This window comes from Octodon degus, unplaced genomic scaffold (genome assembly GCF_000260255.1).
Source record: "Octodon degus isolate 3935 unplaced genomic scaffold, OctDeg1.0 scaffold00027, whole genome shotgun sequence".
NCBI lineage: Eukaryota > Metazoa > Chordata > Mammalia > Rodentia > Octodontidae > Octodon > Octodon degus.
The window spans coordinates 12,140,011-12,154,992 of NW_004524603.1; the positions used below are offsets into that span (position 1 = coordinate 12,140,011).

Genomic DNA, 14,982 nt, shown 5'->3' on the forward strand with positions numbered 1-14,982 from the left:
CAATGGGGCTTAAACTAAGGGATAAAGTACTGATGTAACTGTGTGTGTGTGTGTGTGTGTGTGTGTGTGTGTGTGTGTGTGTTGGAAAGATGTACGCTTTGCTTTTGAAGACCTGAGTAAACAATGACTTAAGTTCTGGAATCTTCCATATACTTCTGGCCTATTTTCAACAAGACATAAAAGGAGTTGATGTCAATCAGAAATTTGAAATATGTATTTGTTGACAGAGTTACCATCAAAGTGATTCCAGTATCCATTCTCACTACTGTCCTAACGGTCAGTTTTTGCCATCTGTAACCCATCAAATTTCACATTCAGTGAAGATCTCTCTTGTGTTCACGCCTGGCACATTATCACTGGAAATGCTCTGCTCTGATATATTGAGAGTATCACATAGTTTAGGATACCACATGGAGGTTGGAAGAAACAGCATTTAATAAATCTATGTCAGCAGCCAGGGAGATAGCTCAGCGCCACAAGTGCCTGCCTGGCAAGCACGAGGTCCTGAGTTTGATCCCCAGTACCGCAAATAAACACATCTATGTGAGGCTGCATCAGGCACAACGCATTGTGATAAGTGCTTCAGGAGACATCAGTAGTAGTCTAGTGTGAGGGCTTCCAACAGCCTGGAAGATCACCGGGGAACAGGTAAATGGGTGCAGCTAGAGACGGTACTCATAAGTAAAATAACTCAGATCCACATGTGCAAACATCGTGTTGTCTCCCTAGCGTAAGAACCTGTAAGAGTAAATAAAATCCAAAAGATGCAAGAGATGCTGTGAAATGGAAAGAAACTGCTCAGAGGAAAGGAACAACTGGGATGAGGAAAGGAAGAGAAAGAAAGAAGGGAAAAATATATGTATATACACAGGATAGCTTGGATAGCTTGTACTGCTGATTTCTACTGGTCTATTGAAAGGAACAGTTGATGCTTAATTTTTTTCTTCCTTTCAATTTTTTGACCAGTTTTGCATGCTTATATCTGGTAATCTGAGCAACTAATTTGAATTATGTAATATAGCCATTGTTGAATTCCTATCATTTTGTTTAGTGAAGTTTTATATCTATTTTTTTTTACTTTTTATTCTCTCTTAAAATTAAAAAGATAAATACCAACAAAGAAAAAGAGAATAGAAACGGCAACATAATCCAATGATTATAATTTTTGTAACATTTGGAGACTTGCCAAGTCGGAGATAGAGATTAGAAGGCCTGGGGCTGGGGAGATGGCTCAGTGGAAGAAGTGCTTCTCTGGCAAGCGCAAGGGCCTGAGTTCAATCCCCGGTTCCACCAAAAAAAAAAGAAAGAAAGAAAAAGAAGGCCTATGGGAGAAATCCTCATGTTTTGCAAAGGAATTAAAGAGAAATTAAAAAAAAAACAACAGGTCTTTGAAAACTGTAGCATTAAGTTGGATGACTCAGGAGAGAGAGAGACAGAGAGACAGAGAGACAGAGAGACAGAGAGACAGAGAGACAGAGAGACAGAGAGAGAGAGACAGAGACAGAGACAGAGACAGAGACAGAGAGGTTGATCCTTGATGAATGGGGGAATGACCTAAGCCAGGCAAGGAGGGAGAGGAAAAGAAGGGAAGGCAAGAGTAGGCAAACCAGTTTGGTGAGAGCAAAGGAGTCCCGAGGAAGAACTAAGGCTGGAGAGCTGGGGTGTGCACGGTAGGGCCGGGAAAACAGGACCAAACACTTTACAAAACAGGACTAAAGACTTTACACAGTGTGTGGGCTTTGCTAAGGTAGCCGAGTATTTTATGGAGCACACGTCCTCCTGCTATGATATTTAGACACTATCTTCTTTCTTTCCACAAAAATTGGGAGGTGAATAAATATAAAAATAAGGAGCTCAACCATTTTTCTTCTTTAGCACAACAGACTCTCGATGTCATTAGATGGACAGTGTCAATGAATGTGTTCTTCATTGTCCAGCTTCCCTTAAATTTAGCAGGCTTCACAGGCCAGTGAGAGTCTAGAATTCAACGACCCCAAGAGTGGATGAGCTACGGAACATTAGCCAGAAGTTATTTAAAAACTAGAGGAGTGTCCAAAGTAAAAATGAACCAACAGGTTTGGAAGTTGAAAAGCAAACCAACACGTGTGATTGGAGATAAACGTCTTCTACTTTTCCTTTCTCCTTTTTGTTTTATTTTGTTTCTTCTGAGAAGATAACACACCTTCTGAGTAACACCCTGAATACCCAGGAAAGATAAATAAACAAACAGAACTCCCGAGGTGTTTTGTCTGAAGTGTCATCTATGGTAACAACCTACAGCTGATCTCAGACCACATCTGAGAGGGAAACCCCTGGCTAGACAAGTCCCATCCCAATGAAAGAAAGATTTGGACTTTGTTTTTCCAATACAGAACCCCAAAACAAAGTCTAAATTACACCAAAGGCACCAGCCTGGGAAAGTCACCAGGGGGGCATGGAACATCTGATCCATCCGTAAAAATACCTGATTTCCCACTGGTATGATTTTAATACATTTTCAGTCTTTTTACCTAGGTATAGCCTTTACATTAGGAAAACTTTAATGATAATGGCTGCTGTGATTTGGCTCCAAAATGTCACTGAAGCCTGGCGTGGTGGTGCACACCTGTAATCCCAGCACTTGGGAGGCTGAGACAGGAGGATCACAGTGAGTTCAAGGCCAGCCTGCGCTGCATAATGCGTGTAAGACCAGCCTGAACTACAAAGGAGGAAGACCTTGTCTCAGAAACAAAAGCAAAACCAAAATCACTGGTGTTAGATATCTCTGAACACTTGGTGCTCTGAGGTGGGGCTCTTGAAAGGTGAGGAGGCCATTCAGGACCTCGCCAATAGGTCATCCCATTGGTAAGTCCACACTGGGCAGCGCTAATAGGAGGTCAGCCCTGGCTGGGAAAGCAGGTCCCTGGGCGCTTAACCCGGAAGACACTGTCTTGTCTCCAGATCCCCTCTCGCTGTCTCTTCTACACTTTCAGCTTTGTGCCTCTCCCACACTCTTGCCGTAATATTTCTGCCTAAGAACCAGCTATCTGTCGACCAAAACATCAGAAATAAGCCAAAAGAAACCCCTCTTCCTTTCTGTCATTTCTAAGAGAAAAAAATTTCAAAACACGATAATAGGAGGGTCATATTGATTAATAAATCATGTATTGTTATCTCTGAATGACTTAAAGTACAAGCTATAGGCCTTCAACTGTCCATACAGTATTACAGTATTAACACAAGTTTTCAATGAACTAAGAGAAGTTAGTAATATTTGTATCTTAACTATCTTGCATATACATAAATGTAACATACATATATATATATATATATATATATATATATCTTTTGCTTTTCCTTTCCTTCTTTTCTCCCTTCTCCCATTACAGTTTCTCTTCCCTTTTGGGCAGTTTCTTCCCATTTTACAATGCCTATTGAGCATTTTGGCTCTTATTTGTTCTTCTAGCTTTTCACACTAGAAGACAATATAATGTTTGTGCGTATCTGTCTGGCTTATTTCGCTTACAAGTGAGGCCTCGGCTTACATCCATTTTCCTATAAAAGCCTCAAGTATATCCCTTTTATGGATGAGTAGCTCTTCATTGTACAAAAACACCACATCTTTTTCATCCATTCCTCAGTCGAGGAGCATTTGGGTTGTTTCCAAGATTTAGCTCTGACAAATTAACTGTTAGAAACATGGGTGCGTACCATCACCACCAAGTGGTGGTTGCTGTAAGAGGAATCGGGTCTGATTCCTGTGCTTGTGGGGCATTTTTGATCTGGGTCAGAGGGAATCACCTAGCTACAGTGGCCATAGGAAAGAGAAAACCTAAAGGGGTGGTGAGAAAGGCTTTATGGAGGACAGAGCAAGAGGACCCTTGAGCCCAGTAAGAATGTAACATCTGGAAGTCCCTCAAGTGTTGAAAGAAGCAGTAGATGCATGTTAAGTGGAAGACCCTCCAGGAGGGACACGGCCTGCAAGAGCGCTGGCACTGGGCAGCCCCCTGGCAAGAAGCACAGAGACAAGTAGAGATGTGTCCGTGAGGAGGGACATTTATTTGTATTTGTGGTGCTGGGAACTGAACCCAGGACCTTGTACCTATGATGAAATTTCTACTGAGCTATGTCCCTTACTCAAGAAAGCCTGCTTTGAAGAGGTGAAAGTCAGACCTGAAGGGCTCATGGAGATGAGCTGTGCCACCCATTCATTTCTTGGATGGGTACTTGTGCTTACGCTGGACTCTGAGGACTTGAGGAGGGTGAAGACACACTGGCTCCGTTTTGGAGAAGACAGACCATGGACTAAACTTCTTAATGTGCTCAGCACTGCCAGGGAGCAAAGCTGGCTTCTACAGGCTAAAACCTGTTGTGGGCCTTGGGGGAATCCCTGCAGCCACTGCTGTGCTGGTGCTGCTGCTGGCCTGTCCACTGCCGCCCTGGTCCCCTTCTTCATGATTGTCCTGGATTGTGCCACTCATGGCCCCAGCATCCCTTGACCTGGGAGCCCTGACTTTATTTATTTTTAAAATTTATGTATTTGATAAAGGGTCTTGCTACCAGCTCGGACTCATAGCAATCCCTGTTTCAGCCTTCCCAGTGCTGGTATTACAGGCATATGCCACCAAAATTGAGCTGGTGACTGACTCAGCAGACGGAGGGCAGGGCCAGCACAGCATGTGGTACCGGATATGAAACCCAGGTCCTTGCACTTTTCAGGCAGATATTTAGACCCCCAAACTCTCTCCCCTGTCCTTAGGATGCTCATGACCTTAAGAGAAGCAGGAGGAGGGGCTCACTTGTCACCCTATCCCTGCTGCCAGAAACTGAGCTCCAGCTACAAAAAGCCTGTTGCCCTCGCAGCTGGGCACCATATCCCTTCCAGCAGCACACCATCATGGGTTTCGTGAGCCACTTGGATCTACTCATTGCATGAAGGGCCGGTGAGCTTGAGCCTGTGGTTGGGATATAGGAGAGGGCTTTTTGGAGACCTTCACGTGCTGAGCAGTGGACATGAGGGAAACCAGTGGTGGCCAAAACAGGCCCCTGACCCCGGACAGCTCTACAATCTAGTGAAGGAGGAATGTGATTAGAATTGTTACAAATGATTTTTTTTTTTTTTTTTCGGAACCGGGGATTGAACTCAGACCCTTGCGCTTGCCAGGGAAACACTTATTCCAATGAGCCATCTCCCCGGCCCCTACAAATGATTTTTGAGTGGATGAGTTTATATTAAGAATGGATAAACTTCATTAATTTTCTATTTATTGTGATAATACATGCAAAAAATACATGCATACAAATATTCAAGAATAATATCTATTTGCTCTTCAGATTACCTGAGGGGAAAAATTTACTAACAAATCTGAAGCCTTTTTTTAAAAACATGGGTGCACATATATCACTGTGGTATGATGTTTTTAATTCTGGGAAGACACCAGGAAGCAGAATAACTGAGACAAATGGGACCTGCAATCCTAGCTTTTTTAGGAATCTCCATGCTGATTTCCATAGTGTTGTTCAGTCTCTACTCCATTCTTTCTGGGATGAGACGGAATCTCGGTGTTGTTTTAACCTGCAGCTTTTGAATGACCAGCGACGTTGAGCATTTTTTAATACATTCATGTGCTGCTTGTATTTCTTTATCTGAAAAGTGTATTCAGCTCAAATGTCCATTTTTAGACAGGGCCTTTAAATTTGGGAGGTCTGATGTCTTTTAGATCTTTGTATATTCTCGGTAGTAATCCTTTGTCTGAGGAACAGCCCCTCTTCCTTTATATTGCATATATCAGGTATTTGATCCCAGCAGAGAAAAAGCAAGTGATACAACAGCTGTGTGACAGCCAGTGACCCTCCCAACTTTGCCTTTACAATCTCCTCCTATCCCCCATTCTTAAAAGAAATAAAAACAAAAGCAAAATTCATACCTCTTTTTTTCTCACTGGTGTCAGTTGATGTTTAAATACTATTCAAGTAAATTATCTCCTGAAATTGCCCTTAAACATGTCTGACTCAGCATCAAAATCCCTTCCCAGCAATTTCTACCTCATGGTAACTCATGGTAGTGGTGTCTTCTTACCTGACTCATGGATAGTATGTTTGTTCCCTTTAACAGCTGGAAAAAAAAAATCAGAGGTAAAAAAAGAAATAACTGGTCTCTGCTGATGGCTAGAAAACTTCTTGCCATACTCTGCTTTCTCTACTCTTGTTATACAGATGGACACACAGAAAATAATGAAAACAACATTTAGCTCTTATCATTATTATTTAAAAGCTCTGCTGGGTTCTATTTGCATAAATATGTACATAAGTAGATATACATTACGTATCTTAGATATTATATGTGTGTTTTCACAACTACACTGAGGTAGCTACTCTGTCTTGCATAGCAAGAAAATAAGTCATACAGAATGAAGTATACCTGGAAGTACACAAGTACTGTAGAAGATCTACTTGAGATATTTTGTGAGGATGCTGGGAATTGAATCCAGAGTCCCCTACATGCTAGGCACACACTATAACCACTGAGTTAGATCCCTAATGAAGAGCTATATTTAAAAGCTTAAATACTTTTGGAAGCAATAAGAGAAATATGAGCCTATGAAAAAATACGAGATTCTTACATAGGTTAATGTACCACCATAAAATTCGTGGCTAATGATGTTAAACTGTACATTTGACCTCAATTGGTAAAGAAAGAAAAAGAACTGGGCCAGCCAGATAGCTCAGCGGACTAAAGCAACTGCTTAGGCAGATGCAGGAACTGGGTTCGATTCCCAGCATGTGGTGCCAGCTCCACCCCTGGGGTGCGCTGAGACGGCGATTGAAACTGGGTGTGGTGGTGCGCGCCTGTAATCCCAGCTCTTGGGAGGCTGAAAACAAGAAAATCACTACGAGTCTGATCTGTGTTGTGAGACCCTGTAGACGCTGTACTAAACACATTCAAAGAAAGAGAAAGAAATTTTGTTTGGCCCAGTAAAAGTTACTGTAAAAACAAATAGCCAAGAAATTTATTTTTAAAAAGATTAGTGAAGAAAGACTAGTTTACCAGGTATTTGAACATATACAATTAAACTAGTTAAAATGTGGTGGGCTTCGCACGTGGTCACACCGTGAGGGCTCACAGCTGGGCTTCCCCCCAAGGCCTCTTGCACTCAAAGGTAGGGCCACGGGGAATACCTAGATTGCAGGTGTGTGACAGCAGACTTACGGAGGAGGAAGGACCCACCTGGGTGGAGGTGGCACCCACCGATAATCTTTTAGACTGGACAGGACAACTAAGGAAAGAAAAAGGAAGTCTCACCGCGTCCTGCCTGGTGTGCCGTGAGGGCTTTCTTCTTGCGAGTTCTGGCGCCTTGCCACCCTATCTTGGACCCTGTGGACCATGGATGATACCTCTCTAAACCTTTCCTCCTTTAGCTTGTGGGTTTCAGGTATTTTGTCCCAGAAACAAGACAGTAAGATAGTAACACTAACTCAATGAAATAGAATAGGAAAAAGTCAAGAAATAGGTCAACATACTGAAGAATTTGATAGGTGATTAAAGTTAGCTTTGTAAGTCACTGGAGAAAATATTTAGCCAATAGCCTGTAATAAGACAACACGCTCACCATCTGAAAAGTTAAATTTATTATACATGATCCCGTATATTGGGCTAATTCTAAAAGAGTAAAATACTTAAAGATAAAATGAAACTTTTAATGTATTAAAAGAAAGCGCAAAAGAATTTTTGACTCTAAAGTACAGAATGTCTTCTAATTATAAGACAAAGTCCCAGTAGTCATTAATTAATTTTGTAAAATCAGCAAAATTTGTACATGGCAAAAGTGTAAAGAAAGAAAGAAACAAATGAATACACACACTGAGGCTAAGGTATGAGAGCAAGTACAAATACCAAGAGGTAGCCAGAGGGAAATCCTTCATGGTCATGGAATTATTTTATATCTCAGTTGTGCTTCCATAAATTTTTACATGGGATAAGATCTCACAGAACCACACACACACACACATGACAATAAGTTTAAAAATAAACAATGACAACCCAATAAGGTCTTTAGCTGCACTAACAGTAATGTTCTGGTGTCAGTTTCCTGAGGTTTTTTTTTTTTTCCCTGTGGTACTTGGGATTTAAGTCAAAGCCTTCCCACCAGCTATGTCCTTGGCACTTTATAACTTCTGTTTTAATTTTGAGAAAGGCACTCGCTAAGTCACTAAATTGCCCAGGACAGACTTGACCTTGCAACCCTCCTGCCCCAGTTTCTAGATTATTGGGATTGTTGTCCTACAACCATATAAGATGCTACCACTGGAGGAAGCTGGTGTGGGTTACTTGGGGATCTACTATTTTTTTCAGCTTCTCATGAATCTACCATTATTTCAAAATGAAAGAATGTTTTAAAATTAATACAAGAATCAGAAAAACTAAATTAAAAACTTCATAAATGAGGAGTAATTTGTTGTCCACATTACAAAGAAAGAACTGATTTCTCTAAGACAAAAACAACTCCTACAAATCAATAAGTAAAAAGCCAAAGATCAGATCTAAAAAAAGATGTAACTGCTCACAAAAATAAACATAAATAACTTAAAATACATAAGATAACGATAAACCTGACCTTTATAATAAGAGTTATAGAGGGTTCAATCCCCAGCCTGCCCTGGGGTGTGCTGAGATGGTGATTGAGACTGGGCATGGTGGTGCCTGCCTGTAATCCCAGCACTTGGGAGGCTGAATAACAGAAGGATCACTACAAGTCCGATCTGTGTAGTGAGACTCTGTAGACCCTGTAATAAATACATTAAAAATAAAAAATAAGAGTCATGCAAATTACAGCTACATAATACATCCTTTTTTTTAACCTAATAGATTGCTGAAAAGTAATATTAGAGGAAAAAGGAAATTTCTGGAAAGGGAAATGCATACACCATCCAACTCAGTAGTCCCGTTTCAGAGAATCTAGCACACAGTTCATTTGCACGTGTGCAATATTACATATGTAGACGATTATTCTTTACTACACTGCTCTAATAGCGAAAGATGGGAATTACCACTCATGATTAAAGAAACTGTGATCCACCCACGCCAAAAAAGTCAAGAAATATGATGTATGCCCCTGTACACAGAGCTCCAACGCATATTGTTAGGTGAAAAAACAAGGGGCAGACTTGTGTGCCTATTGTGCCACTCACCATGTAGAAAGACGCTAAGACAATGTCATCAGTTAATAAACTATTTGTTTGGCCAGTGGTACAGAGGGTGCCAGTAGGTAAGCTAACTGATTAGTTCATTAGTTAGCTACGAGCAATAGAATAAAATATCTCTACAAGGACAAACATAAAACAGGTAAGAGTTCTTCAGGAGGGATAGATCAGAGGCAGATACTAAATACTCTTGGACACATTTTGAGTTTTAAAGCTTGCCAGTGTTTTACATCTTTCAAATGTTTACATGAAAAATCAGTCATTTCCCAAAGATAAAAGTTAATGAGCGCATGTCTACAGTGTATGCTATAACCAAAAGAGTACAGTATTTCCACTCTCAGAGAAAGCACAGGTCTCTACCAGGAACCCAGGTGCACACTAGTCTCTGAAATTCGCACACTGATACTTTTAACAAAAGCTTCTAATCCTGCCTTAAACACACCCAGCTTCCGGGCAATGGCGGAGCTTGGCGAGGCAAACGAAGCGGAGCTGCAGCGCCTGGTGGTGGCCGAACAACAGAAGGCGCAGTTCGCTGCACAGGTGCATCACTTCATGGAGCTATGCTGGGATAAATGTGTGGAGAAGCCAGGCAATCGCCTAGACTCTCGCACGGAAAACTGCCTCTCTAGCTGTGTGGACCGCTTCATTGACACTACTCTTGCCATCGCCAGTCGGTTTGCCCAGATTGTACAGAAAGGAGGACAGTAGACCAATGCCTGGGACAGTAACAGAAGCAACAAAAGACTACTATAAAGCAGATTCAAGGTCCACTGGGGGAAGAATCGCCAATCCATTGTCAGGTTAGCATCAGCCTGTGGGTGCTAAAAAGCAACACAACAAATGAACAAAACATTTATTTATTTGGAATTCATAAATTCCAGGTTGTAACACACCAGTTATTCAATAAATGTGAATTTTCCAACTCTTAAAAAAAAAAAAAAGACACCCATCTATAATTAAAGCATCTCCAGAAGTACTTCTCAAGCATTTGCCTAGTAGTGGATGACCATTCAGATAATATTCAAATATAAATTGTAATGGGGTGATCAACTCAGGGAAAATAATACTGTAGTTTTTAGACATAAAGTAAGTGAAATTCTTTTTTTTTTTTCTTTTTACTTTTTATTTTAAAGGGAATAAAAATTTAAAAAAAAATAAGAATGTTACAGAACTTCAAAACAAGGTAAGAAATTGACAATGGTTCTTACAAATTCCCTTTTATCATTTCTTAGGGTAGTGTAAAATGGGGAGACATCTGAAATATTGGAATAAACTTGAAACTCTCTGAGGACAAAGGTCTTCATATTCTCTTTCTTCTGATCCGTGACCTTAGATTATAATGCAATAGCATGCTCATTGTGCATTCTAAATATACAATATTTGTAATAAAAATGAAATTCTCGGACTTTCATTTTTCTTAATAAAAAGCACATGTATATTCAACGCAGATGTGGCTTGGTGACATTTGCTTGAGGGAAGAAAAAGACAATTTGGGAAAGTCACAATGTGTCTCTTTCTAACAAAATAATAAACATGGGAGACGACCGGCTGCCGCTCCAAACTTCAGAGAGGAGAGGATCAAAGCCAACCCAATGGACGTATTAATGAGAAAAGCAATGTGTTATCATAAACAAACCATCCAGTAATCTTAATAAAATTAAAGTCACATCATCCCAGATTGGCAAGAAAAAAAATCTACATAGAATCAAATTACAATTCCCAGCGCTGGCCAGTGCTGACCACAGCCTGCCCTTTGGGGCTCTCCTGGTGACCATTCTGTTGTTCTCAGCAGTGCAGAAGCCCCCATCTGCAGCTAATCTTAGTCACAGGCACAAACTTTTTATTTTCTTAACACCCCAGTAGTCACTGATATGAGATAGTACTCAGAATTTTAACTGAGAACTTCCAGATAAAAAAAGGAATTTAAACATCAAAGGGCCACAAAATAGTACATTCTGAACTTCTGGACAGTAATGGCTGTCCAGGGTTGACTGGGGTTTGTTTTAATAGTTTTGCAGGGACAAGAAGCACAGTCAGAGAGTACCTGGCTTTCCCTCTCTGCTGTCTTTTCAAGGGAAGGAATCCCCTGGTATGAGCTGCTGCTCATTTGCCTGTGAGGATTTTACCATGTAAGTAAGGCTCGGCTGATTCTCCCAGTCCCTCCGGGGTGTTGGATAAAGACACTAGGCTCCTGAGGGGAGCCAGAAGCCCCTGCCCAAGAGCAGGAGCCGCCTTACTGTGCCGCGAAGCTTGAGGTTGCTGCTGATGAGGACGAAGGGATGGACAGACATGCACACGTAGAGGGAGATCTGCCAGGGCCAGTACCACCTGCTCTCTGCGGTGATAAAGACTGTAGCATCGATGACCAGGGAGATGAAAGAGAGGGCGTAGAGAACAAGGAAGCAGGTGAGGGACTTCAGCGCTCTGGTGTGAGCCTGGTTGCTGCGAGCCTGCGGGTCACGGGTGTTGCCCTGCATTCTCAGGCTGTGCTTCCTCAAAGAGCCAATCAACAGCAAAATCGAGACCAGGAAAAGAGAGCATGGAATCGACATGGTGACAAGTTTCAGAGGCATGAAATAGTGAATTTCCAGGCTCCTGTTCCATTCCTTATCAGTTATGTTCCCAGAAAGTTTCTTCTGGATGAATTCATGATACACAACGAAGTTTCCCCCAAAGAACAGCAAGGTTACTGAGAGGGAAGTGAGGACAGAGCCCAGCAGGAGCCAGGGCACCAATGCTGGGAACCTCCACTTCACCCAGAGGAAGGCAGGATGGGAGAAGTTGGCAATCTTTACGCAGAACAGGACACTGAGCCAGCTAGAAAACCAGAAGGTGGATGAGTTCAGGAACTCCCAGTGGAGAGAAATGAGCAGGCGGGCAAAAGTTTTGGAGAAGTCCACCAGGTGGAAGAAGTAGGAGATGCTGTACACCAGCCCAAGACATTGCTGGAGGAGGCGTGAGGTGCCTAAGGCAAGGAGAATTGTGTCCGAGGGGAGCAACCTACCACGCAGCAGCCTCTCCCTGCTCAGCATCAGCACGATGAATCCATTGGCTAGGAGCCCCAGGGAACACAGCAAGACAAAGAGGACTATGAAGAAGATTGTCAGGGCTAGATCCATTCCAGTCCCTCCTCCAGTCACCAGAAATCAGATGCCTTTATCCCTAGGCTCCTGCCTGTCCCCACCCACAGTCCTTCTGTGCTTTTGCTTTTGCCTGGAAGTGCAAGCAGAGTGGTCAGGCTCTACTCCTGCACCTGAGCCAGAGCTCTCTCAGAGGGGAGGACGTGCAAGTGGACAAGGAAAGGTATGCTCTTGGCTCACACAGCATGCAAATCTCCCCTAGGCTCAGTTACCTGAAGGCCTTCAGGTTGTTCTAATTTGCCTTCTCTGGTTTTGCCTGTTTGCTGCCATGGCTAATACGGCATCAGTGCAGAGGATGCTTCAGTGTCTGTAACAGGATTCAATCCTTCCTTCCCCATCCTTGGGCTGTGTGAATGCTCTTGCACCCCATTTATCATTCTGGACATACATGATGGATAGATGACAGGGAGATAGATACATACATGGACAAATAGATGATCGAAAGGTAGATAGATAGATAGATAGATAGATAGATAGATAGATAGACAGACAGATAGATAGATAGATAGATAGATAGACAGGAATAGGGAGATCACTGGGGAAAATAGTGACATTAAAGGAATCTGTCTCACCTGAGCCTTCTGTCATATCTATACTCTCATCCACAAGTATTCATCCCTTCAAGGTCAAGTATTTGGTCCACCTTTCTATCCATCTCTAATTAAATCATTCACTGACCCTGACATGTACATAAGGGGTGATTGTTTAAGCTGCTTTTGTTTCCAGTGAGAGGAATCACCTTGCATGGTTATAGGACTGAGAACACCTGTTTCTTACTTGGTGTGGGATAAAACCATCCTCACACCCTATGGTTCTCCATACTATCAGTTAGGCTCTTTAAACATGGCCAATTATTTCATCAAACTAACAGAGCAAGTCTGATAGAAGATGGGGGCAAGCGCAATCATGAGAAACCACCCATCACCTTTGCCCTTTTGGACTGGCAAGGATCAAGTGACAGTCCTCATCAACACTCAAGGGAGAACAGAAAGTCTCCATGGCAGTAGCTACGGGACCACCTACCCTGGGCCAGTCCAACATCAAGAAGGCCTTGAGAACTTTGGCCTGCACTCATCATCATTGGGTCTTCTTGAGTTGTGGCTTGCCTGACCCCCATTAACAGGGTGGGAGCTACATTGAACCCCACACAGCAAGAGCTTGGGTGAGCCTACCCTGCCCTCCCATTCTCCTGACTGCCTTGCTCACCTACACCCCACACCCCTACCGCTGCTGCAGAGTCAGGGAGAATATTAAGGGTTTCAAAAATGAAGGAAGGAACAAAAGGCAATCTCAGATCTCTAGCTCACCCAAAACAAGTCCAGGAGACAAAGTCATAGAAAAACTTGGAAGTCACACAAGGCACATTTCTGAGATGATAGAAACTGAAGCAAAGAAACTACTCCATCTGGCTATGGAGGAAATCAGATCAGAAATAACTTCTCAGGAAAAAAAAAAAAAGGAAATGACAGGAATCATGAAAGAATTGCTCAATACATCCAAGGAACACTTAGACAAAATAAAATAGAAGGGAATAGAAAAATGATGGAAACATCAAATGAACAATACAGGAAGGAAGTAGAGTGTATGAAACAGATTCAAACAGATATCCAGGACATTAAGAATGCCACTGAAAGCTGGCAAACCGCTTGAATGAAACAGAAGCTAGAATTTCAGACCTTGAATGTAGCATCACAGCTAGTGAATATGAAAGGAAAGTTCTCTTAAAAATAACAAGGAACCAGGAAATAACCATACAACAGCTGAAAGATAATGCAAAGAAAAATAATGTAAGACTAATAGGTATCAACAAAAGAGATGGAATTAACACAAATGACATAAAAAGATTGCAGAAGTAGTAGCACAAAAGTTCCAAAGTGTGGGAAAGGAATCTGACATACAGTTAAGTGAGGCATATAGAAACCCAGATAATCATTATCAAAATAAATTGCCACCCAGACATGTAATAGTCAAGATACTAGAAACTGAGCAAAACAACAGAATATTAAAAGCCATTAGGAGAAACAGATCACCTACAATAGAAAACCCATCAGCATCATGACATATTTCTCAACACAAACCATCAATTTCACAAAACCTTGGCATGAGATAGTTCAGGTCCTGAAAGAAAACAACTTCCAATCCAGATTGATTTACCCTGCAAAACTGTCTATCAAGGGGCTGGGGAGATAGCTCAGTACAATAAGCACTTGCCTGGCAAACGCAATGGCCTGAGTATAATCCCTGGTTCCAACAACAACAAAAAAAAAAAATCTATCAAATTTGATGGAGAGATAAGATAGTTCCGTGACAAAGAACAAATGAAGAAGTCCAGGACAATCAAACCAACTCTACAAAGAGCACTGGCAGATATTGTAGAAAGAGATAAAGATGACCACAACTTCAAGAACAACAGAAGAGAACCACCAAGCTGAGCAAGTAATTAAGCAAGAGAGAAAAGTAAGGATCCTACAATAGGCAAACAACATGACAAAGATAAGCCAGTATGTAGCAGTTGCAACTATCAATGGAAACAACCTCAGTTGACCAATCAAAAGAAGCAGACTGGAAGAGCAGATCAAGAAATAAATTCCAACAATATGATGCATACAAAAAACACATTTAACTCAAAAAGAAATTAATAGACTGAGTGTAAAAGGATGGA

General features: G+C 41.8%; 1 protein-coding gene and 1 pseudogene across 2 annotated transcripts; one reads left to right on the forward strand and one right to left on the reverse strand.

Annotated features, from left to right (window-relative positions):
- Positions 1 to 9,632: 9,632 nt before the first annotated feature.
- Positions 9,633 to 9,990, forward strand: LOC101587140 (annotated as a pseudogene). Its single transcript, XR_001117049.2, has one exon. The product of XR_001117049.2 is annotated as a mitochondrial import inner membrane translocase subunit Tim8 B pseudogene (transcript).
- Positions 9,991 to 11,363: 1,373 nt separating this feature from the next.
- On the reverse strand, positions 11,364 to 12,299 carry LOC101570516 (taste receptor type 2 member 41-like). The gene has a single exon (XM_012514202.1). It carries the CDS (start codon positions 12,297 to 12,299, stop codon positions 11,364 to 11,366), a length of 936 nt encoding a protein of 311 aa, XP_012369656.1.
- Positions 12,300 to 14,982: the final 2,683 nt, after the last annotated feature.

Excerpts from the sequence above, each read along its gene's own strand:
- LOC101570516 (XM_012514202.1), bottom strand. The coding sequence starts at position 12,299 with ATGGATCTAGCCCTGACAATCTTCTTCATAGTCCTCTTTGTCTTGCTG.